Consider the following 23,676-nt stretch of genomic DNA (forward strand, 5'->3'; position numbering starts at 1 on the left):
ATGAGTAAGCTTAGACAGATACATTCCAAAAAAAGCATATTCCAGCAGAACAGAAGTGCGCCCCGTCCCTCAGCTCCCCGCACGCCTCCCCCAGCTGAGCCAGGTACCTGGAGCATCAGCATCTGCCCGAGCCCCAGCACAGCGTGCCCCGCGCCTGCGCCCAAGAGGGCAGAGCGAGCTTCTGCGGCACGCGGGCGGGAAGAGCAGCGAGGCACGGGCCCACGGCCTCCCCGGCGACGCTGCCGCGCGGCACAGGAGCCGGCTCGAGGCTCCAGCGCTGCTCCGGGAGCTTATGCCCAATCTCGGAGCGAGACAGCCCCCGGTGCTGTAAACAACAAACGGCAGCACACCAGCCTGGCCACTTTAAGGCAGTTTGAACGACGGTTATGCGAAAATCCAGCATTTTATTAAGTACCCAGATACACTGAAAAGTGGAAAAAACTAAGAAGTGTTTCTCGGCGGTAAGCCTTCTGCGCGGTTTTAAGCTTCGCGTCGCTGCAGCGCTAGCTCTTCTTCCGCTTACTCTTGGGAAGCAGTTGATCGTTTTCCGGCATTCGGGGCCGACGCGGCTTTCTTTTGTCAGCTTGCAGACCCAGAAAACTGCTGCTGGGGGGAAAAAAAAAAAGAAAAAAAGGAAAGGAAAATATGGTTTTGAAGATGCTCTAAACAGGGCAAGTACTGAAGGCTGTATTAAAGCACTGTAAGCAGCATGCAGGCGTGCACCCACGTATTTGTTAGTGGTGATGGTGGAGAAACACTGCTCTGCCTTCTCGCTCGAAGACAACGAGAGCACCCACGAACCATCCCCTTCACCCTGAGCACGCGGGGCCAGGGGAGCCGCCGTGCCTCCCCTCCTGTCACCAGGGACCGGTCCGGACCAGGAAGGAGCGGCAGCAACCTTTCAAACTCCTTGGTCCATAAATGAGAAGAGCCCACGGTGCCGACGAAGCCACGATTACAGTGTATCAGAAAAGGTCGACTTGGAACAGTCCCATCCGCAGCGGCACGGCCACCGAGGAAAGGGACGAGTGGTTTTGGTCACGGCTGCCCAAGAAGGAAAGCGCGTGGGACTCCCGTCTTTGAACAGGCTCTTTGCCAGACGCTCTTCTCATTTATGGATAAAGAATTTTCCACTGGAAACTCAAAGAAGTGTTTTCTTTTTAGTCAGAGTTAATTTTAAAGAAAAAAAAAAGTTAAACTAGCCATATTTAAATTATGCATCTAACGGCCATCATTCAGCCTCGGAGCTTAAAATTCCACGTAGTGCTGACATGAAAGATATCACTCACCCATCAATAGCTATTAGTAATTAACTAATTAAACATTCCTTATAAATGCACTTTTTTTTTTTTTTTTTTTTACCATTGGCTAGGTTGCAGGGACCATTCATTTTGGCTTAAACTCAGAATTCACAACTGAAAATAACAATGGAAAACTCTCAAATGCCAAAGTCCATGTCTCTGTTGACTGCTGCAAGATATATACTAAAAGAGATTAACAGAACAGCTCGTACTTCAGGGCTCGGTTCAGCACCACGATGGAAACAGAGCTCCTGCATCTATGAGACCGTTAACCATGTCCAGGAAGATGAGCAGGAATCCCAGCACAACAGGACTTAGCCTGTGCCCCTGGAGACAGCAGCGTGATTAAATACACATACCTGCAGAGCGCAGAAGGAAGAGACGATGCCTACGCGTTACCCGTCCTACCCTCCCCAGTCCTCAACACTACAAACCTTACAGGTGTGATTTCTCTAGTGCACGAGGACCGAGGGCGAAGGCCTCTCCCTCCCAGCTGTACCCTCCCCTCCCCAGCTTCCATCCCCTGCATTCATTCAGTGGAGAGGATCTCTCATTTTAACCTAGAAGCAGCTAAGGTTTTAAAAGCTAGTGAAATTAGACATTAATAAAGCCTCTTTCTATCTGTCACCTTTTTCTCCCCTACAGTTCACAACTTTGCATTATTTAAATTCAATGCAAATGCTAAGGCTGAGTTTTGTGAACTCTCTCAGTACAGCAATGCATTGCCAAAGGCAGTCCCACTCCCAACTAAACCGCACAGGCTAACTGATGCAAGTATCCACAAATGCATACACAGATGTTTTAAGAGTGCCATGGTACAGTTTCCTTTTTTCTTTAAGTTAAGCTCTAAAGTAGCCATTTTCAATTAAACCCAAGGGGGTTGCTCTGTGTGTCCATCGTACCCAACTCTTGTACGTGGGCCATATCTTCTGTTCTAGGTCAAGGAGAATTTGCCTATCTCCATCCAACGCTGCATTTGTGTGACAGAGCAGAGGATAATTAACCTCGGTGGTCAGGCTGCTACGAGCCTCTGAGGAACGACACTGGAGCAGCACGCTCTTTAGGGACAGGGTAAGACATGGAAGTGATACACTAACCCTTCTGCAGAGCACATGGCTTTGGCCGCTGATAGATGAAGGATCCTGAGCTGGACGGACAACTTGTCCGATGCAGTGTATCGCCTACTCATCACCTTAATCACCTTTCTTTTCCCATCCTAGGGCGCTTTGCTAGCCCACGGGCACAGCGCAGCCTTACGCTTCCCCAAGCCAGCTGGAGCCTTGCAGCTGCACCCATTGGGTACCCAATGGCCGCGGCCTTGACACGGAGTTTCCCCCAAACAAGATGACCTCCCTGGCCCCACGCTGCTGGAGGTACCGCTCCCAGCGGCGACAGCTGGCGAAAGAATCGGTGAATAAAATTAACTCCCGATGGTCTGCAAAGCACTTACGATGGTGAGACCAGCCCGACAAAACAATGTAGGGGTTCTTCTCCAAAAACTAACTGCATTAAATGAAGCTAAAAATACATTAAGCACTTAATGTTTCTTCGCCTAAAATTAATTGCTGCACTTGCCCAGAGACATTATTTGGCTATACAGAGCAGAAACTACATACGCAGGCAAGGCTGTGAAAAAGGGGGGGCTCGTGCCAATTTTTATTTATTTGAGATCTTCTTGTCAGATACAACTGGCTTACTGGCACAGTTTGGGAAGAACTGCATCGCTTGCTTACTAATGAATTGTTGAGGTCTAGCTTGAAATAGCCTGCCTATAGGTTGACAGAAAACAGATAAGAAGCAATCCTTGAGATTCGGTAAATTATTTCAAGTATTTTACTTCCATAAATACTTTTACAATCCTGTCTCTTTCTGTAAGTATTTCATAGAATCATAGAATCGTTTAGGTTGGAAAAGACCTTTAAGATCCAGTCCAACCATTAACCTTAATCCACTTTATAGATGACCTTACAGATATCACTTTCTATAATGAAGTATCTCACATTTTCTACCTTTGTCTTACTGAATTCAAGATAGGATGCAAACATTAGGGAAAAAAACCCAACATTGAATTAAATGAGGAATTAATCAATTCTTTTCCATGCAAATAAAAATTTAAAAAAAAAAAGGAAACTGAAAAAAATGGGGAAGTTAATTACAACTTTTAGTAATCTAAAGCATTGTAACTACCACTAAGCCAGACAAGATATTGGTCACAGAAATCTATTCCAAGAAATAACTGATTAAAATCAATCTAAAGACCCACCCTGCAAATACTATGCCCTTTGTCTTAACTGGGACAGCTCACATGATTTATAGCTGCTTACGTAAGTTTGGAGAGCACTTAAATAAGCGCTTAAATGATACTGGAGCCCGAGAAGGCTGCGAGGTACGAACAGCGACACAGCTGCACCACCTCCACGACATGCTCAAGTACCCCAATGTCACAGCACTCGAGCTAGATACCATCGGCACAGCTCAGTGCCACTGTTGTGATGTATTCCATCAGTTACCGTACTTATCGAGCCTTTCAGAAATACACAAGTAACTAGTTCTCGGTAAGTAAGATTTTAAGTTGGCCAAAGAGACAGAATCTGCACCCAGTACCAGCACTGGTGAGTTCAGAGGAGTCTAAAACCAGCTTGTGCCTCAAATGCCAATATAGAATTTGCATAAAAACCAACCAGTAACGTATCTGAGAAAACACATACCCGCACAGGAATCACTTCACTGAAGAAGCGTGACATTTCACTAGAGAGAAAGTAATAACGTCCAAAAATATGCTGGTTAATGAGGTTCCACTGTGTTATGGGGAACTTGTGGAGGATGCAAGATACTCAAAAGGCTGAAAAGGGGAAATACAGTACCTGGGCAGGGGTGAAGGGACACAGAGGGGTACAAACCAGACCAAAACATTTGTTTTTCACAGAATGCTCCCCAGGAGGGTCAGCTAGAGCAAGGTCTCAGCTGGAACACCAGAACAGGCTTCTACGTGTCAGTCACTTTTCAGCAAAGAAATAACAGCCCTTTTAATGACAGCAATAGTGAAGCAAATTAACACTAGGAGACTGTGGAATCCTCACCACTGGACATCTACATCAACCCATTAAATAAAGACCCAGCAGCCCCTTTCCCACCATCGCATGTGCGGGATTTATGAAGACACCAGACAAATGACTGGAAGCCTAGTAATTTAGCAAAGTTTCAGTTCCCAAACTCTATCTGATGCTATTTTTACTATAGTTACAAGGAATACAAGTGACTGCACCTGCAAAACTTTAGAAAGAAAAATATCTTCTTATTCATCTGACACCCCTGTGGGTTTGTCTTGACCTGAACTTAAGCGTGCCAGATGTCAATTAACACCTTTTGACAAGAACACACATATCCTGAAAGTCTGGGAAAGAACAAGTAGTATTGCCAATCCCAACTACTGCAGAAAGCTTAACAGACCCCAAAATGACATAGCAAATTAATTCTTTGTCTTCTAAAAACCATCTCCAGCTAGTTTTCTCTAGCTTTCTCTAGAAGTGGAGAACGACGGTTGCACACTGCGGACACGCACGCCCGGCGTTGCCACAGCTCCCTTCTTTGGCAGGCAGCCGCCTCCAGTGCTCCATCCGGAGCAGAGGGCCTTTCCTAAGGAGCAGCAGCTTTTTTGAACCCTGTGACTTGACTCACCCTCCTGAAGTGTAAAGGGTACAAGAGAAAAAAAAACGCAAAACCTAAGAAAATCCCCTTTGATTACAAAATATGCAATCACATTCACAGAAATATGATTCAGAGATTTGCATTACTCCCCAAAACATCACTAAGCAGACCGATGCTGTCATCTGCAGACACAAAAAATGGGTTAAACAAGCAACTGCTGCCTGGAGGTTTCGTTTAATACGGCAATTTCTGAACGCAGGGTCCATGTCAGTGAAATACTAAATGCTCATCAAGCCATGAACCTACAAAGTCTTAGGCATTTGTGTAATCCTATATGCCGGCAACTCACTGACATCAACAGAGCTCTTCAGATACACAGCTGTTTCCAGAAGCAGGTCACGTGTGATTCGAATTTTTATGCCTCACCTATTAACACTTACCTGCACAAAGATGCTTGCTCAGGATCAGGAACTTAATTTATATTTGAAGGATTAAAACCTTACTCTGAATTTAAAATCATTTGTCTGCCAACAAAAATTGTCGCCAGCAGCACAGACTAATAAAAAGTGTGAATCACTGGGAAAAATAGGCAACGATTTGGGCACACCTATTCAACTCAGGAAATGGGAGGCAGAGACCACAGGAAAAAAAACACTTGGTTGAAATGGCTAAAGGATGTAGTTTTGGAGCTAGACAGGGTTGAAGCAAATGCATTCTTCTGAAAGCAGTGAATCAACTGTCACAGATCAAGTGTCTTCCTAAAATGAACCTGGTTAATGCACAGTACCTTGTTAATGTGGGACTGCTGCTTAAATGGTCTCCAGAAAGTTACGAGTTAAAGGTGATTTTTCATTGAGTTTGGTACGTTCTTCACCCAAATAAAAATGAAGTCAAGTATTCTAGTAACTAACTACAGAAGAGCAAAGGAGTATTTAACTCCAAACCCAGGTATTATTTTTGAAGGATCCAAAACACTGACCAAATTGCATCTCCCACCACTGTGGAGATTTACCAAGAACCTGACTTTTTAGAGAATTTGCCTCTCCTGCAGAAAACGCGTAGGATTCCACAAACTGGAAACTACTGACCTAACTCAGTCACAAGGACTTCTCCACCCGTATTTTCTACTTACTTGTCAGAGGATGCTGAACACGTCTCAGGCTCTTGCAGATCTCTCAAAATGTCTGAGCTGGAGCTGAAGGGGAAAAAGAACAGATGTAAATTATTTTAGCAACACCTACAGCAAAGTAGGGCTCTACTTAGCAAAGGCAGTAGAATACGTAGAGGAGACGGACCCCTCCACACAGCACTGGCAACGAGAAGTAATTTCAACCAACGAGAAGTAATTTCAACTAATGGCACAGTCCAGAAAGTTCTGGCTCTGCATCACATAATTTTCAGAGTTACTACCAGGTCTAATTTTCATTATTTAACATACACGACAATTCTCTCTGTTCATTTCTGCTTGTTGGCAGCTACAATAGCTTTATATTCACAGGCACCAGACAATTTCTCTGGAGAGGATTTGCAAGATGCTTCGGTGGGTAAAGTACAACATTTCGAAGAGTAAAGGTGCTTTCAACCTCAAAACTCAAGGCTTAGGTGTAAGCTTACATTTTGACCATAACAAAAAAGAAAAAAAATCAACATTAAAGAAAAAAACCTTAACATTGAAATTATTAGTGACAAAATCCAAACTGCCAACACTGTCAACACACCCAGATAAAAGCCAAGCGCAGCGTGCTTTGCCAGCCACCACAGTAACTCATCGCACGAACAGAGGTGGCTCTTTTTGAGCTGCTTGGAGCAAGTTTTCCCCATCAAAGCTACCTCCCGAGGAAAAGGCACAGTCTAGAAAAGAAAGCATATGCTACGCAGGGTCATAACAATCTTCAGCTGCTATCTGCCCCTGAAGTAAATGGTTTTGCTCTGTGGTTTGATCACATATTCTGAAAAGAATACAACTGACCACTGAAAGATGTATTTCATAAAGCTATTTATTTCTTAATTAAAATAGTTAATTTAAAACTTTAATGGATGTTTTTCTTAGACAAAGGAAAAAAAAGCATCTCAGTGCCTTGGATACTGCAAACTGAGGTGAATGAGGACGGAATCAAGCTAGATGCATCACAACTTTTTTTTTTTTTTTTTAAACCTGCCTGAAAAGATTATTCAGTTTTTCATCTTCACACATAATTTTACATTCTAACATGACAAGGAAAATATTTCTTTCCTAAGCCAGTATTTATATACTTACAATACAGAACACAACAGGTCCAACTTAGTACCAGTGCTGGACAGGTGAGAAGCTTTAATGTAAAGGATTTAAGATGGTAACTCTAGACAAATAAACAAATAAGAACCAGTCTACATCATTAGTTTTACGGCAACGAGCTACCAACCTGGCTAACAACGGAATCAAGCAAGTCCTGTCAATGCTCAGCAAGCCTTCAAGCTGTTGCAGCAGTAAGAGCCCAAAATGTCCTCCCAGGCTGCTTTTGTAAGAGTAAGCACATAAATGCATAAAGTCTTTACGGTTATTTTGCTTCTTTTAAACACTTAGGCCTATATAAAATTTAAATGTATTTTTAAAGCTTTTCTAGTAGTGAAGTTATACAATGCTCGCTGGACTAGAGGCTAAGCACCCATCTGCACAGCTGAAGAACGGCTCCCGCTGCGGAAATTAGGGGTTCACATCCGCTCCTAAAGGAACTAAGGGATCTCCTCGAGGTGCTGATGTGACACGGCGGCATACCAGCCGTACCCTCAACAGCAACGGAGCAAAATTTTGCTTGCTACATTTGCACGTATTTTACAGTATGCACAGAGGCTACTTAAATCAGGGTGTTATTAGATTCAGCTATCACTATTGCATCAACATGGGAAGAATCCGTGTGTGTGTAGATATACGCACACACGTACACGCACACACACGTACTCAATTAACTACAAGTATGAGCTCGGTGACATCAGTCAGACCTCTTCATATGCTCAAAGTTAAAAAAACCCAAGCAACTACACAGATGATTTCAGCCTGTAATTTAAATAATGAGAACATTTTGTCAAATTGCAATAAAATCTGAATTAAGTGAACACAATACTCTGGTCAATTATTGATAAGTAACTTTTATTGCATGTTCAGGCTCCGTGATATCAACTATTGCAAAGTTCTCAAGTATATGCCAAATTGCAGCGTTGCAGAAATCAACTAACAAGTTGGAAAAAATGTTGTTTTCTGGAAACTATCTTTCAAAAATATGCCTGGCAGCTCAAACAGTCTGTACATTATTGCAGAAATTACATAACAAACTAATGTCACACAAACATTTGGGGAGATTTTAGTGTAAACCATGGGACAGCAGTTGGATACCAGTTCTCCTGGATTTACTTGAAAGGTTTTACAACAAAATTGATCCCGTTTGTTAAAGACAGCAGACATAAATTGTAAAAATACATCCCCAAAGTCATAACTTCATACACAGATATCAGTGTGTTTATATGTTTGTTCAAAACACATATTAAGGAAAACTGCCCAGAAATACTCATTCTCACACGACAGATTCCAGCACGGCAAAGCCGTCCTGATAACACGGACAATTGATGAAGTTTACAAATGGTATTTCTGCCAAAAAAAAAATTTTAACAAACAACACGTCTCATACTAGAGAGGTTGTTTTTGCGTAGAAGACCCATGTAGTGATTTCACTGTGCACTTTTCAAAGGCAGAGCCACATTTGCAGTCATAGAATCATGGAATCATCTAGGTTGGAAAAGACCTTTAAGATCATCCAGTCCGACCATTAACCTAACATTACCAAGTCCACCACTAAACCAATTAAGGGGAGAGTAATAATTAATTTCATATTTCCTGCCTTGGTGGCTGGATTATTTTTTAATGAAAGTAAAACTAGGAATCATTAAGGTTGGAAAGGCCCTCTAAGATCATCAGCCCAACCATCAACCCAACACCCCCGTGCCCACTAAACCATGTCCCCAAGTGCCACCTCTGCCCGTTTTTGAACCCCTCCAGGGATGGGGACTCCCCCACCTCTCTGGGCAGCCTGTTCCAATGCCTGACCACTCTTTCCATGAAGAAATTTCTCCTAATATCCAACCTAAACCTCCCCTGGCACAGCTTGAGGCCATTTCCTCACCCCTGGGATGACGAAGCTGCTCGCTGCCCGTTTCAGCCCCAGCGCGCCCCAGCACACCCCCCGGTGCAGGTACTGCACTCTGCTGCCCACTTTTACCATTTCAGTACCATTTCTGCTGGACGAAGACCACTTTGTGCAAATATACGGTAAACAGCACTCCTTACCAAGAAGTACAGATAGTCTTTGCACTGTCTCTGCTGGAGAGTTACAAATTAAAAAGCAAGAACCATTTTGTACACAACTTGCACATCTCAGGTGCAGGACAGAAGCTGAACCTCTCAGCTCATTACCTGGGTCACATTTTCAAGGACAGGAGTCAGGAGTTCACTGAAACACTTAATATTCATAACATATTGCATCATTAGAGAGAAGATAATAATTCGAACAGGAGAAGGAATGTAAATGCAAATAATGTCATGGGGCAGCTGACAAGGCTCAGGGTGCAGCAGGAATGATTTGGGCACACCCCCATCGTTCAGAGAGCCCTCTGGGTGAGCATCTGTTGCAGGCAGCCAAGTTTACCAAGCTTGCCTCTTCCCATGGTCTGGGCTCAGGCAATTTTAATTTTCTTATTTCAGTACCAAATCTAATATAAAACGTTCAAATGAAAAACATGGTAAAACACGCTGTAAAAACAATGCTGGATGGGGAAAGTTTTGAAATCCAGCATTTTTTTTACTCTCAAAATTATAAGTCTGTCAAAATCTCATTTTCAGTACACAAACTGGATGCCCAAAGAATGAGTTATTATCATACTTCTAAATCCTACCCCAATGTTCCAGTTACATCTAAAAAAAAGGGGGAAGGACGGGATGGGACATGACAAGGGGCTATTTGTGTACTTTTAGTCCCCTAAAATAGAAAAAGAATAGGTTTGATGCCTGAACATAATGTACTTCCTTGCCTTGAAAAACGTAGCATTATTATCATTTATCACCGTGTTTGTCGTAAGCAAAACAATAAAAGTGAAAAAATTTGGCTAACACTCAGAACAATAATGCAAGTTCATAATTTGCATGCATAACTCAGTCTATGCGTACCACATTATTTTAACACTGAGCACAAAACGTACCAGAGCGCGTCACCACCGCAGCCGACTCGTGTAGACGTGAACAGGCTATCAGCTCAAGAGTAACCAGAGCCCCCAGCAAACCAAATCGACTTTTACATTGTAACTGCATCGAGACACCGAGGATTTCTGCACAGAACTGTACAAAACCAAGCTGCAGGGTTGCGAACTTTCCAGCTGCAGCTAATAAGCCCTTTGTTTCAGAATTTCTTCAAACAATCCATTGTTCCAAGCCAGTCACTCAATGAAAGAGTTCTCTGCATCTAGTCTCTCTTAGACATCAATTTCTTTTGCAAAGACTGAGCAATTGCTTGATTTTGAGTTGAAGTAATTATATACCTTTTTTCCACATGCAGGTGAAAAAACAAACCTGTTTGCAAATTAAAAAAATTCCTTAAATATGTCACACAGTTGAAAAACAATTATCAGAAAACATTTTCAACTAAGCAAAAGAAATTTTGACCACCCGCTGAATTAATATTTTAAAATAATTATTTTATTTCCCCTGAAGAAAACTCCTAAGCTCTTATCATCAAATGAATTCACTTAAACTGAAGAAAACTAATTAAAATAAAAAAGAAATAGCTACCTCATTATGTATGTTGTTTCTATAAATTTTAGCCTAGGGGGCCCAAAGGGATCACAGAATTTAGAATAGTTTTATTCACTTCTTCAGTATTTTCTGCCTTTTCAATACCCCACAGCTATCTACCTATACTGAGGCCAGACAAAGCAAAACACATCTTCAAACTTTATTCAGACTCCAAATCCAAGACAATTTCCCACAAGAGGTTTTCTGTCCTTTTCTTTAATAAAGGTCATTATTCTACCCTAAGATTTTACCTATCAGTTCCAGATGAGTAAATTTTTATAGCAAAGCCATTACAGCTCTGAAACCTAACTGCTCGAGACGCAACAGGCTGGCAGCCAAGGTGACAGGGTGTGAAGAGGTTTCATTTCCTGGACTTACTCATGTCTCCAGGTTGAGAAAAGTGCAGCTCCAAAGACTTGGGCAATTCCCCAACTCTGCCTCACTTTTCTGCAGGATTAGTTTCTTCTGGACACTTACAGAGAACCAACCAAGAGTAAACTATTCCTTTCTTGACCATCATTTGGATTTGACCCCCCAGCCTTTTCTTTTTTTTTTTTTTCTTTTAAACACACCACCTCAAAATAGCGAGAAAAAAAGCTGACGTATGCGTGAATAACATGTCTCGTTCTAAAAATGAAAGGAGCAAATGTCTCTTTGAATTTGTGTATTTTAAGGCAGATTAAGTTCCTTCTTGGCTTCACGGTGAACAGCCAGTGTCCTTTAATCAGTCCATCTTGCTGTGCATTATGTACTTAGCTCTGGCATGTGCATTGTGCATTTTTTTCCTCAGTGCTGGCATGAGAAACGAGCTACAGGCTGTCTCATTTTACCCGTGTCATTTGAAGGTGAATGCCAAGTCACAAGAAGTGAGGGAAAATAGTCTTCCTCGCAATCCTGCTTCCACTTTGACCTGCTTGTGATAAATGCTACGAGCGTGCTGCTGGAGTGGCCGTAAGCCCTGCGGAACATCCAAGATTAACCGCTTACCGCAAAGTCTTCCCTGGCTTCCCAGCACCCCCTCTTCAAACCCCGCACCCCTGCCACCACGGAGCACGGCTTCATCCTCCCGTCCTCAGAGGACAGCAAGTTAGCCAGCCTTGGGCGCTCCCCAGCACTCCCCATGGAAGGCCCTCATCTACACTAAACCTTACACAGGTTCAACTGCCTCACTGTTTTTCTTCACTCTTTCCAGGCTTTCTTGGCTTTCAGCGGCCTCCTCTGCAGCTTGAGAGCACGCCTTTGAGGTTCTGCCTTCAGGAAAGGAAAAGATCTGCTGGATCTATCTTAACCACTTTCTTGGGAGTCTGGCACCAGTTGGGACATCGTGCAGGCTAAAGCACTGAAGAGCACTGGTGCACTATCACTTCTGTTTTCAGGGCTCAAAGATGTCCAAACCCCATGGCTCTAGACTAGGGACTGATGTCCTTCTGGATACATGCCATGTATAATCACTGTCAGACTCACAGAATGGTTTGGGTTGGAAGGCACCTTGAAGATCACCTAGCTCCAGCTCCCGGCCATGGGCAGGGACGCCTTCCACCAGACCAGGTTGCTCGAAGCCCCATCCAGCCTGGCCTTGAACACTGCCAGGGATGGGGCACACACAGCTCCTCTGGGCAACCTCTTCCAGTGCCTCACCACCCTCAGAGTGAAGAATTTCTTCCTTGCACCTAATCTCAGTCTACCCTCTTTCAGTTTAAAGCCATTACCCCCTGACCTATCACTACATGCAGTTGTAAAAAGTCCCTCCCCAGCTTTCCTGCAGGCCCCCTTCGGGTACTGGACGGCTGCTGTAAGGTGTCCCTGGAGCACTTGTTTCGGTGTTTATCTGTTACGCACATTTTGCTCTCTCGGTGGGATCATCAATTTATCAAAAGACCAAACACATTTGGGTCAATGCTATAACCTCCATGCATGGCCTGTATCTTTGTTACAGCAGGTGTCAAATTTTTATTTTCCTCAATTAAAGTATCAACTTTTGAATAATATCAGTACATCAGTGATTCTTGTACAATGTATGAATTTCTAATATTGACCAACTACTCCCTTAGTTGATATCAGATGGACAAAAGGCAGATGTTCTTATGAAGGAGAAAACATAAGAATCATTAATTTGCTTGCAGCATCTTTTTACAGAGCAAACATTTCAACTCTCCAACTTGTTTTGTTATATCCTATATGCTGCTCAAAATCCTATTTTTCTTTTAATCCATCATAACATCAGCCCTCCATTTAGAAGTGCACTCTCTTCACTAAAACACAGCATGCAGATTTGAACTTCCAAACATATTTCAAGTTTTGACATTTCAATGTGAAAAACGTTTACCCTTGTCAAAGGATATCCTCTTATTATCAGAAATAAAATGCAACCCTCAGAAAATCATGACTTGGTACAATAGCACAATGCTACTTAAACCCGCAAGATCTAAATCGTTCTTTTTTGACTTGTGCTATATTTATTTCACTACACTTAACAAAACATTAACCCCATGGTAACCAGATAAGGACAAAATACATCACTTACTTTCACGCAGTTTATATGACTATGCCTACTTTTTACAACCTCTGAAAATCCTGCCATAATTCAGGTCCATTTTAATTACCAGAAATGTGTAAGCAATGTACTGGGAGTATGAGCCACAGTTCAACGTACACCTGGCACTTGTACACCTACCTGTTTCCTGGCAAAGCAAAAGAGAGGGGCAAGAAGCCCCTAGTCCAAAGCTCTGCAGAGATGGCAGAACCTGACATGTCCCAAGGGGCCAAACAAAGACCTGGGTATTGCACTGGGCCATCAGACCTGCTGTTTTGTCAGAGCAGCTATCAGGAGCAGAAACAGTACAGACAAAAAGCACATTTCATTATTTTTCATAAGCATTGCCCCACATCAGTATTTGGATAGGGGTGACCCTATGTGTTCAAAAAACGTGCAGAGGTGGCACTTCAGGACATGGTTCAGTCTAGTCTACCCTTGATTGGCTTAGAGTAGACTTGGTAGTGTAGGTTAATGGTTGGACTGGATGATCTTAAAGGTCTTTTCCAACCTAAGCAATTCTTATGATTCTATGATTCTATTCTATGACCCCTGTAACCTGTGTTTGTTTCCCAGAAAACCCAGAAAACCGCACCAGAGTCTCCTTCAGACAGGTACGGTTTGGCACGAGGAACACTGTGGTCAGACGAGAGGGGTTTCCATGCACCACAAGGCATCGTGTGTCACTTCAGCTAAGCTTTCATTGTAGTATTATTGCTGTTTTCACCGCTTTTTGAGCGGAGTAGAAGAACAGCGGTTTGGATGTAAAGGATGAGAATCCACAGCGTGTGATGTCCTACGGCACACTCCTGAGCCCAGCTGCCAAGCATTGTGTAGTAAACTCAACTGTAACAGGGCGGGGAGGAACAAAAAAAAACAACAAAAAAAAAAGAAACCCAACCCAAAACAACCCACCACTTTGTTGAACTTCTTGATCAGTGCAGTAGCTAGCTTTTAAGGTTAAGCAAACTGCCCTAGATTTAAAGAAAAATAAATAAAAAACACACTACACATACAAACCAGGGGATATGCACAAAGTAGGAAAGTAAAAAGAAAATCCCAGAGAGATTCTGAAAAAACACTTCTGTGCAGACTCTAGTGATTCTGTTCCTGTTCCACAGGAGCTGAATTTAAGAGTAAACCACAGGGAGCTATTAAGCATGTGGTTTTTTAAAAGAAGGTCCAAATATCTGCGATGCGCACCCACTGGTCTGTACAACTGCGAGATTCTGTGTTTGATTCAAGAAGCCTATGGAAATATTTCATTCGGAGAGAGTGAATGCATAAAAAGGAGGAATAAGCAACTCTGCCTTGAGCCAGACATAATGCAAACAAACGCACGCTTTCCAACAAGATCTGCCAACTGGGTTGATGAAAGCACGTTCAGGTCATTAGCAACTGCCACATGCTAACACCCTTCAGCAAACCTCCTTATGACACACCTTCATCCAGACTTCCAGTTCATATACACAAGCCTGCAGACAGCAACAGGTAAAGCATAAAAGTTTAACTTTGATGTCAAAGGCCATGGGGAGGATCATTCATAACGTCATTCACACACCAAACTGGCAGCGAAACAGAGATTAATGATACCTTGGATGAGCTAATACAAGCCCTTTCTACCTCCCAAGAACTCACTCTGTAAGATTAAAATTCCAAATTTTCCAAGTTCTTTAATGCCAAAAGGTTAATTTGCAATAAAAAAAAATTAAATTAAGTAAAATAGGGAAGAACGGGAACACCTTGTTTAAATTCTGGATGAAGAGCCAAGCTGAAGGCATTTATTTTGTGGAACTAAAATAACAATCAGAGCTCTAGGGCAAGCGCAACAGCAGGCATAGTGAGGCTGAAGCAGCTCCATCCATCATCTGCACACCTGTCAAACGTGACATCACGTACAAATCTGCAAGAGCTGGCCTTGCATTAGCGCTGGGGGAGAGCTTCTGCCCGGGCTCCTGCCCGCCGCTGCCGCACAAACTGAGCGCCAGGTTCCTGCTGCCACGCGCTTCCCCAGGACTGCCAGCCAGCAGCAGAGCAGCCATGGCCCGAGCTGCAACCTGGGACGCTGAGGCTTCAGGCACATCAAACCCGTCTCTGGAACAAAGCCGCAGGGCCAGCTCCTTCCCTTCTAAGTGAGCGCTGAAGAGTCGCTTTCCCTGGCCCATTTCATCTTTCGGTACACAACCTGAGCGGAGCAGCCTCAGAACAGCACAAGCCTGCAAGGGCCTTTTAGGGGGTACATCTCCCCCTCCGGTTTAGGGCTCAGCTCTTGGTCCATTTCTAAAAGGGCTTCAGTGCTTCCAATCAGGAGGGCTCTGGCTGCGAATCTTCACGGAAGGAGCGGTCAAGCATTGGAACAGGCTGCCCAGGGAGGTGGGGGAGTCCCCATCCCTGGAGGGGTTCAAAAAATGGGCAGAGGTGGCACTTGGGGACATGGTTCAGTCTGGTCTGCCCTTGATTGGTTTAGTGTGGACTTGGTAGTGTAGGTTAATGGTTGGACTGGATGATCTTAAAGGGCTTTTCCAACCCAAACGATTCTATGGATCGCAAGGCAACGCTGCTAAGCCAGGCACCTGCACACTGCCAAGGGCAGACTTCAAAACCTCTGGCCTGTGGTGTCCACTGGTAAGCCCTTAGGACTCACTGCTCAGCATGCTGCTTCACGCAAAGCTAATTCTGAAGCCCTTAATTCTTCTTAACTCTTAATTCTCCTAAGATTTAAGAGGAAAGGCTGAGAGAGCTAGGACTGCTTAGCCTTCAGAAGAGAAGGCTCAAGGGGATCCTGTCAATGTTTAGCATCACCTGATGGGAGGGAGCAAAGACAACAGTCTGTTCTCAGTGACAGAGTAAGAGACAACAGGGACAAACTGAAACACAGGAAATTTCCTCAAAACACAAGAAAAAGCCTTTGTACTGGGGGGGTGGTCAAACAATGCAGCAGGTTGCCCAGAGAGGGTATGGAGTCTCCATCCCTGGAGATATTAAATCCCGACTGCTCCGGCTGGCCCTGCTCTGTGCAGGGTTGGACGAGGTGATCTCCAGAGGGTCGCCTGGCCTCTGTGATTCCGTGTGTCCTGCTGAGATCTGTGGATTCTGCTCTGAAGACCACCGACCCAAAAATAAGATACTCAAATATTGGATATTACAATGTGCAAGTCTCTTCATGGGTCCAGGGCACTGGACCCTATTTTAAAAATGAAGAAATCACCCAAATAAGTTACCTGCATCACAGGGAAGGAAAAACTATCACCATTTACATGACATCCTGAAAAACTTAGATAAAGCTAGTACATCAGTAATCTTCATAGGTTTGTCAGACATTAAACAGCAAATGCAATGATATGCTATGTTTATCAATTTTACAGTAACAATTCAGGCAGAAAAACACATCCACTGAAGAGGGGAAAGGCCACTGGGAGGGGAACGTCTTTATTGGTATATAACGCAAGTTTGAAGCCAAACGAAAACTTAATGATATTTTGGAAGAGCAACAAAGACCCTTTCTGCCCCCGTATAAGAGATCTGCCCAGCCAGCATATTGCTGTTTACAGACAAATATTTACTACATGCTCCTATTTAGTTCAAGTAAATGGAAACAGGCAGCAAAACCTGATCATATAAAACAAAGACATTTAACATTTGATGCTCTCTAATCCCCCAAGTTGATGTCCTCTTTCCTATGTCTTCCTAGGCTTTCATTCACCATTTAATATTCACCTCTGTGAAAGCCAACATATTTAATGCCTGTACTGACTTTTAAAAACTCTTTGTGAACCAAAATGAACTTAGAAAAATCTGTCTCTGTTAACTTTTCAACAACTAAATTGTTCTTTTAATAAACCATGATGAAGCCAAGCACTATATTATTCTTAATATTTGCAGAACAAGGAGGAAGAGGCACATACTATGGGTGTAATAGGTGGGAAATGAAGAAATGTTACTCCTAGCTCAGCTGTTGCTTTCAGCTATTTCCTCTGATTATCTCCCACTTCTAAACACAGGAAACCTTTTTCTTCCTCATAATGCTGACTTGCAAAGGGTGCCTTCTCCTCTCACTTCTGTTATCAACAAGATAGCAAAATTATTATCAAGATTAGCTTTCTTACTTTTAGACACATATCAAAAACCAGTTATTCGGTATTTGTTTTCAATGACTTTTTCCCCTTTCCTCCAAAAACTGGGGCCACAGCAACCAGGATTGCAAAAGGATGTTTATCTAAGTAGTCACTGTCATCACCGTTGACAATTGATGCAGTAGTAGACAGCAGATTATGATCTATGAAGTAAATCCCTTAAACAGAGACAAATGCTACCTTCAAAAACTAGATAAATCTTATCAGCAGTAACAGCTAAGTCTCCAATAAAATTATCACTGAACTATCAAAAGCATAAAATCTTACATTATTTATAAAGCCTTCCTTGAGCCTTCATTTTCTGAAAGCAAATAAGGCAATTTCAGGAAGCAAAACTAAATGCACGAAGAAAGAAAAGCAAATGGCCGTCAGGACTTCAAGGTTCAGTGGCATTCTACCACTGACTGCAAATAATGGGTCATTTAAACTCTATTTCTTACAGCAATAGTCAACTTAAAGAACTATTAAAAGACTTAGGCTATACCAATTTTTGGACCTCTCTAAATCAAAGCTGAAACAGAAGGGAAGATGATGCAGTGGAAGAGAAACACCAAACGTTCTCGTGGTTCCACAGACATTCTGCTCACTGTTTCTGTATCAAAAGGAACATTGACACTATCATCCCTCTATCAAGTCATTACAAAACTCTTAAGTGAATTCTGAGTGTATTTCTGCTCCATCCCTCAAGCAACTGAACGGCCAGAAACATGGAGGAGAACGAATCAGTAACCAGAGCTTAGGAACCCCTCCTCTGAAGTTGGATACACAGATTGCTCGAGGTTACTGGCAGAGTTTTCCCATGTTTGGTCTAACCTAGTACAAACCATGGAGAAGAGGCCCTCCTTCACTGACCTGCTTGTTGAGTCAGATGACAGTGAAAACGCAGGAGAGGCTGATGTCTGGCCCTCCTCCAAGAAAGGAGGAGATTTGCCGCTTTGGCCATCAGGAGGTTCTGTTTTGAGCATCTGGGCTTTTCCAAGGACGAAAGCTGTGTGCTGCTCTTCCCTATGTTCTACCAAGAAGAAAGGCAGCTATTAGCAAGAATGACAAAGCAAAATACCGTTGTTTAAATTTTTGCAGCCTGGAGATAGATTTTAAGAAAAAAATGAAGTTATAAATATTTAAATACCAACACCTCATTCCACTTAGTTGCTTTACCAAACTCTCAAAGATTTAATTTCTTTTCCTGCATAGTAAAAAAAAAAAAAAAGCCCACTCTCTAAGAACCAGAGACTGAAACAGAAACATTTCATTGGTATGAGTTTCAAACACAGAGAGAAATAAAGGGTAAGGATATTTGTCACATTTCATAAGATGAAACTTTATTTGAGAAATCAGCAAACACTTAACGGGACAGCACTGTTCCCTGCTACCAATTCACTTCATCCACTGCATGAGACAGCTTGATAGCTTTAAAGATTTACAGATCAAGTTAACAGGCTTGTTTTCAATAAGAGAAGCATTACGATTTATTTCCTTATGTATCTACAAAAAAGTCAATCTAGATAATTGACATTTCCATTTTTTAATAGGAAATGTAATTTCTAGGCAACACATATCAGACACAAATTGTAAAACCATTCCATTATTTTTGTGTCAAGTGTTTTTATCTGTAAAAAGATGAACAGTTCTCTGAAAAGCTACCTTCTACCTCTCCAAAGAGAAAGCAAATATAGACTAGAAAGTATGGTATGTAAAGATAAACTACTCTTATGCCATACCCACAAATATTTTCAAATTAATTATTTAACCAGAAAGTTGCATGGGACATTAAAACCATACCGAGACTCATCTCATTAATCATCTTTATCGTGGCCGCTCACAGGAGTGTTCTGTCCACCCTCAGGAACCAAGCTGTGCTCCTGCTCAAACCACTTTTGACTTTTCTACCCCTCCAGAAATGATTTTGACAGAAATGGCAAAACAGAACTGTAATTAGAGTGCGGAAGAGCTATACAATCTTTGAATTCAGCTACAGTTTGCCCTTTCCCTTCCGCTAAAATGTATAATTAAATATCAGGAGCATATTTTCATCTGTTGAAAACAACCGGCAGATTACAGCGAGTCAGCTGTCCAGCTAATGAAACACAACTCCGAAATTAACAGGTTAAAAATAGCAAAGGCCCTGCGCAATAACACAACCCAGAAGAGATGTAGCACAAATATTTATCAAATCCTTACAGTGCTTCCCCTTAGGCAGAGCAAAAACCTACCTTTAAAAGTTATAACATACACAGACTGGAAATCAAACATTTTAAGTTTAAAGGTGCAAAACAAGACAATGTAGATCAGGAAGGGCTCATTAAAACATCAGCAAAAACAGAGCGAGATTTTCAGAGAGGTTGAAGTTACATCAACCAATGCTACAGTAGAGGGCAATGGGAGACATGAAGGGTGGGGGTTTTTTATTAAAAAAAAAAAAGTATGTTTTAATTCTGTACAATTCCACTAATTCCATGAGAATCTGAATAAAGTGGGTAAGGAATGCATACAAAGCTTTTGCTCTTCTCTGCAGTTATGCTTTCAAACAGCAAGCTCATCAGGCCATTGCTGGTTTTCTTCCTTTTACTTATTATAATTTCCAGTTTAATAAAAAGCTAATTGCTGTTAATAAGGAACGCTGAGGAAACAGGCATTAGGCATTTGTTCCTTCACCCATAAATCTTCTTTTTGTTTTGTTTTGTTCTTTAAATGCTTTACAAACAGTCAACCAGGTGCAGATGCTTGGCATAAAACCAGAAACTGAAATTTTCAAGATCATTGAACACTCAGTGCGCAAAAAGCATAATGAATATTTTGCAGGTTTGTCAGAACCAGACGGGGCGGTATCGTGTATCTACGTCAACACGATACAGGTCGATACACCTGATATAAGTTATTTTCTACCTGAACACCCTTTTGGAAAAACTATATGGCTTTACTTCAGCTTCTTAAAGTCTGTGGTTCAGCGCACAAAGCAAAAGCTTACACAGAAGACAGAAACCCAGTAATTCACAGCAGCCGATCTCGCCACAGAGCATAGCTGGAAACTAGTATTTCAAAGTCTGTGATCCCATTATCTAATAACACATTGCTTCTGTCTCTGCCATAGAAGAGGAACGTCACTGTAAATTATGTCAAACAAGATAAACTTTATCCTTCAGATTCCTTAATTTTTACCCTTCACGTGGAAAGGATTATGCATTACATCAAGCTCTGCATGAAATGATAAGGATAAAATTCATACTATTATATTGGTATTTTCATTTATTTTTATTCTTGAGAGCTCTGCTAGAGGAGACAGAGCGGGAGACGGCCAAAGATTAGTTCAGCTCAACTCAGAGAGCAGGGATTTGTGAGAGCTGATGCAAACTAAACTGCCGTATTTTCCCAAGGATACAGACAACAGCACATCCCATTCTGGTCAATGGAATTCTCTCCAAAACTCAGTATCTTGAATGGATTCTAACTCCACAAGTTATATTAGGTTGAGGAACGCTCTTCTAAATCACACGAAGATACAGGTACACTGCCAAAGCAACCGGTGACATAAACCAAAGGAGCGCGAGGAGGCACACAGGGAACAAGTTAAACGCACACGTGGGTATTCCTTTGGCGTGGGGAGTGAGACAGCAAGCATACGCTGGACCTTGTTTCCAACACAAAGAACCGAGTAACTGCAGTTGTGCATTCCCACTTTTCTCTGCGTTGAAGTATATAAACACAAAATGAAGTGAGTTTAAAAAAAAGAGAGGCAAGGTACTGTAGAAGCAGTCTAAAAGACGACAAAGTATTTTGTTGCTTCAGCCTCAGGACATATAATAAATACTTGTTCCAGTCCACGCAAACGTCTTTGCCGTTCCCAATTACTGACTCCCTATCACATTAATGATGCAGAAAAGCTGAAGCCCAGCAAGCAATAGCCACGATCACCTTCATCTCAAAGATGCAGATTGTCACATGCCCACTCTCAGCAACTTCAGTAGATTTGCATTGGAACCTAAGATCCCATCTCAACCAGCTAATTAAAATATGCACCTAAATAAAGCACACAATCCCACGAAAATCAAACAAATTGTATATTTATTATGGGTTGTGCTTTTGTATCACACTAAAATCAATGGCAGTTAATCTTTTTAGGGTCTGTTGGATTTTTATGCTCCCCCCCCCAGGGACTGTAGGACAATGGGAGGAAAGAACATTTCTTTGGGAAACCCCCCAATTATTAGCATGGATCGAAGAGGGGGACTATATTAAAAAACATTACTAACCTGTGGCTGCTGGCAATTTTTCAACAGTGACTTCTTTGCTTTGAGCACTTTCTGTTTTCCTCTTACCACTTGTCTTCCACCGATTATTTACTTGATCCACCAAAAATTGAAATTCACTTCTGTGCTTGTTTCCTGAAACGTAACAGTGCGTTACTGATCATTGCCACAGGACTCTTAAGGTATGCCACAAAAAGTGTAAAGGATGTGAACAGAAATAAACACAAAATACCTAATTAAAAACTTTTTTGTTACAGCAAATGAAAACCAACTCATCACTGCAATATGCTCCATATTGTATTAACGATCCAAATTTGTGTCTGTGCTTTTAGAGTTACCCAGTAGACGAGAACACTTGCACAGATGAAAACTTAATCTTTGCACAGAAGAACTGTGTTTGTTTCTTCTTTGTATTATTTTTTTCCCCCCTAATTGTGACATTTAATACTGTAGTCACAGCACCAAGCCTGCCAGAGTTCAAGGAGCACCTGGACGACACTCTCAGTCACACAGTTTAGTTCTAGGTAGTCCTGCAAGGAGCACTCTGCTAGAGAGAAAGAGTAAAATCTCACAACTACTCTGCGAATTGCTCTAAACTTGCTTTGGGTTTTTCCCCCGTTTCTGCAGTAAAGCAATGCCGAAAGCCTTTGTGTCATGCTTATTCATCAGACTGTTTTGATTCAGATCCTCAAAATCACAGTTAATTGCTCTTTGGCATACTCCTTGCACTTTCAATCACTTAGTGTGGTTTAAGCAACCCTCCGGTATTCAGTCAAAGCAATGTTGTTTTTTAATCTAGATACTTCAAATTCTTTACTCGGAGGCTGGGAAAATACCCGGTCTCCTCTGACAGACGACGCAGACTACCTCACCCTCGCTGGGCATGAAGGGAACATGTTGTTTTCCCCACAGAAGGCACCGACTTCTACTGAAGCAGCGTATTTGACTGTAGCTACCCACAGCCAGTACAGCATGAAAGTCTCAGTCCACGCGCGTGGCTTTCTACTGATATGTTACAGTGAAGGCAGCAAACACGAATTTCCTTTATTTGGAAGGACTTTGAACAAAAAGTCACTCCGAGAAACAGGTTTGTCCTTTTGAGACAAATAAAGTATTTCAGCTAAAACCTTTAGCCTACGGAAAAAGCATTCAAAAAGTTTTCCATCTCAGAGGCAGGAGGGCCTGATGTACGTCCGAAATGTCCTTGGGCCAAAGCAACTGTAATGGCACGAGAAGGTGAAGCACACGCGACCCTTCCTCTGGGCTCCGTACTGCCTCTCCCGACAGCGTCCAACCAGCTCGTGGACACTTCAGAGGTCCAACGCGCAATAAAATCCGCGCTCCCCGCCGGAGTATTTGCCGATCCATCCTTGCAGGGAGCAGGACTGCGCAGCGGCAGGGGACCGCCACGTTCCCTTCTCCGCCGACAGCAGAAGGCTGGCAGTGCACGCACGCCGGCTGCCAGGGAAGTTTCCCAGCGATCGCAATATAGCGATGGACTACATAAAGCAGCTCCCGAGAAGAGTACACCTTGTCTTCACGCGCACCACTGCGCACACGCGGTCTTTCTTTGCACACGCAGAGCCGAAATGTCGTTTGAAGCCTCTGCTCTGCAAAAGCCACATGCTGCGCAAGTTACGCTTGCGGGAAAGACAAAGGTAAACCCCAGCAGAGAGGATGGACAGAAGAGGAAACGGGAATCCTCTGGACAAACGCGAGCCGAGGGCTAGCGATGGGCAAACAGCTCACTCAATTGCTGCAGTTCCCTCTCCCATACATCATCACTCAGAAGACTTGAAAGAAATCCAGATGGGATCCTTCCCACTGTAACAACTCGCAGTTCTGGTGAAGGATATGGTGCTTCCATACTATGGTAGGCATGGCACAACCACAGAACAAGATGACTAGCACTCCATTTGTGCAGTGAATTATACTTCTGTTGGAACTTCATTAATAATGACTGAGGTTGCTGGGGACATCCCTGCGTCCTTACAAGCTG

The 23,676-nt window shown here is 42.7% G+C and overlaps 1 protein-coding gene across 1 annotated transcript in view; it reads right to left on the reverse strand.

The window, feature by feature from the left end:
* Nucleotides 1–473: 473 nt before the first annotated feature.
* The window catches only part of RAD18 (RAD18 E3 ubiquitin protein ligase), a 56,366-nt gene continuing 33,163 nt past the window's right edge, over nt 474–23,676 (reverse strand). Inside the window, exons 10-13 of the mRNA XM_075714370.1 lie at nt 21,681–21,812; nt 18,283–18,442; nt 6,082–6,144; nt 474–606 (exon numbers count right to left, since the gene is read on the reverse strand). Of these exons, the coding sequence (XP_075570485.1) occupies nt 504–606; nt 6,082–6,144; nt 18,283–18,442; nt 21,681–21,812 (458 nt within the window). The 3' untranslated portion in view covers nt 474–503. The remainder of the gene's footprint in view (nt 607–6,081; nt 6,145–18,282; nt 18,443–21,680; nt 21,813–23,676) is intronic.

Source organism: Pelecanus crispus, chromosome 7, assembly GCF_030463565.1.
Source record: "Pelecanus crispus isolate bPelCri1 chromosome 7, bPelCri1.pri, whole genome shotgun sequence".
Lineage (NCBI taxonomy): Eukaryota > Metazoa > Chordata > Aves > Pelecaniformes > Pelecanidae > Pelecanus > Pelecanus crispus.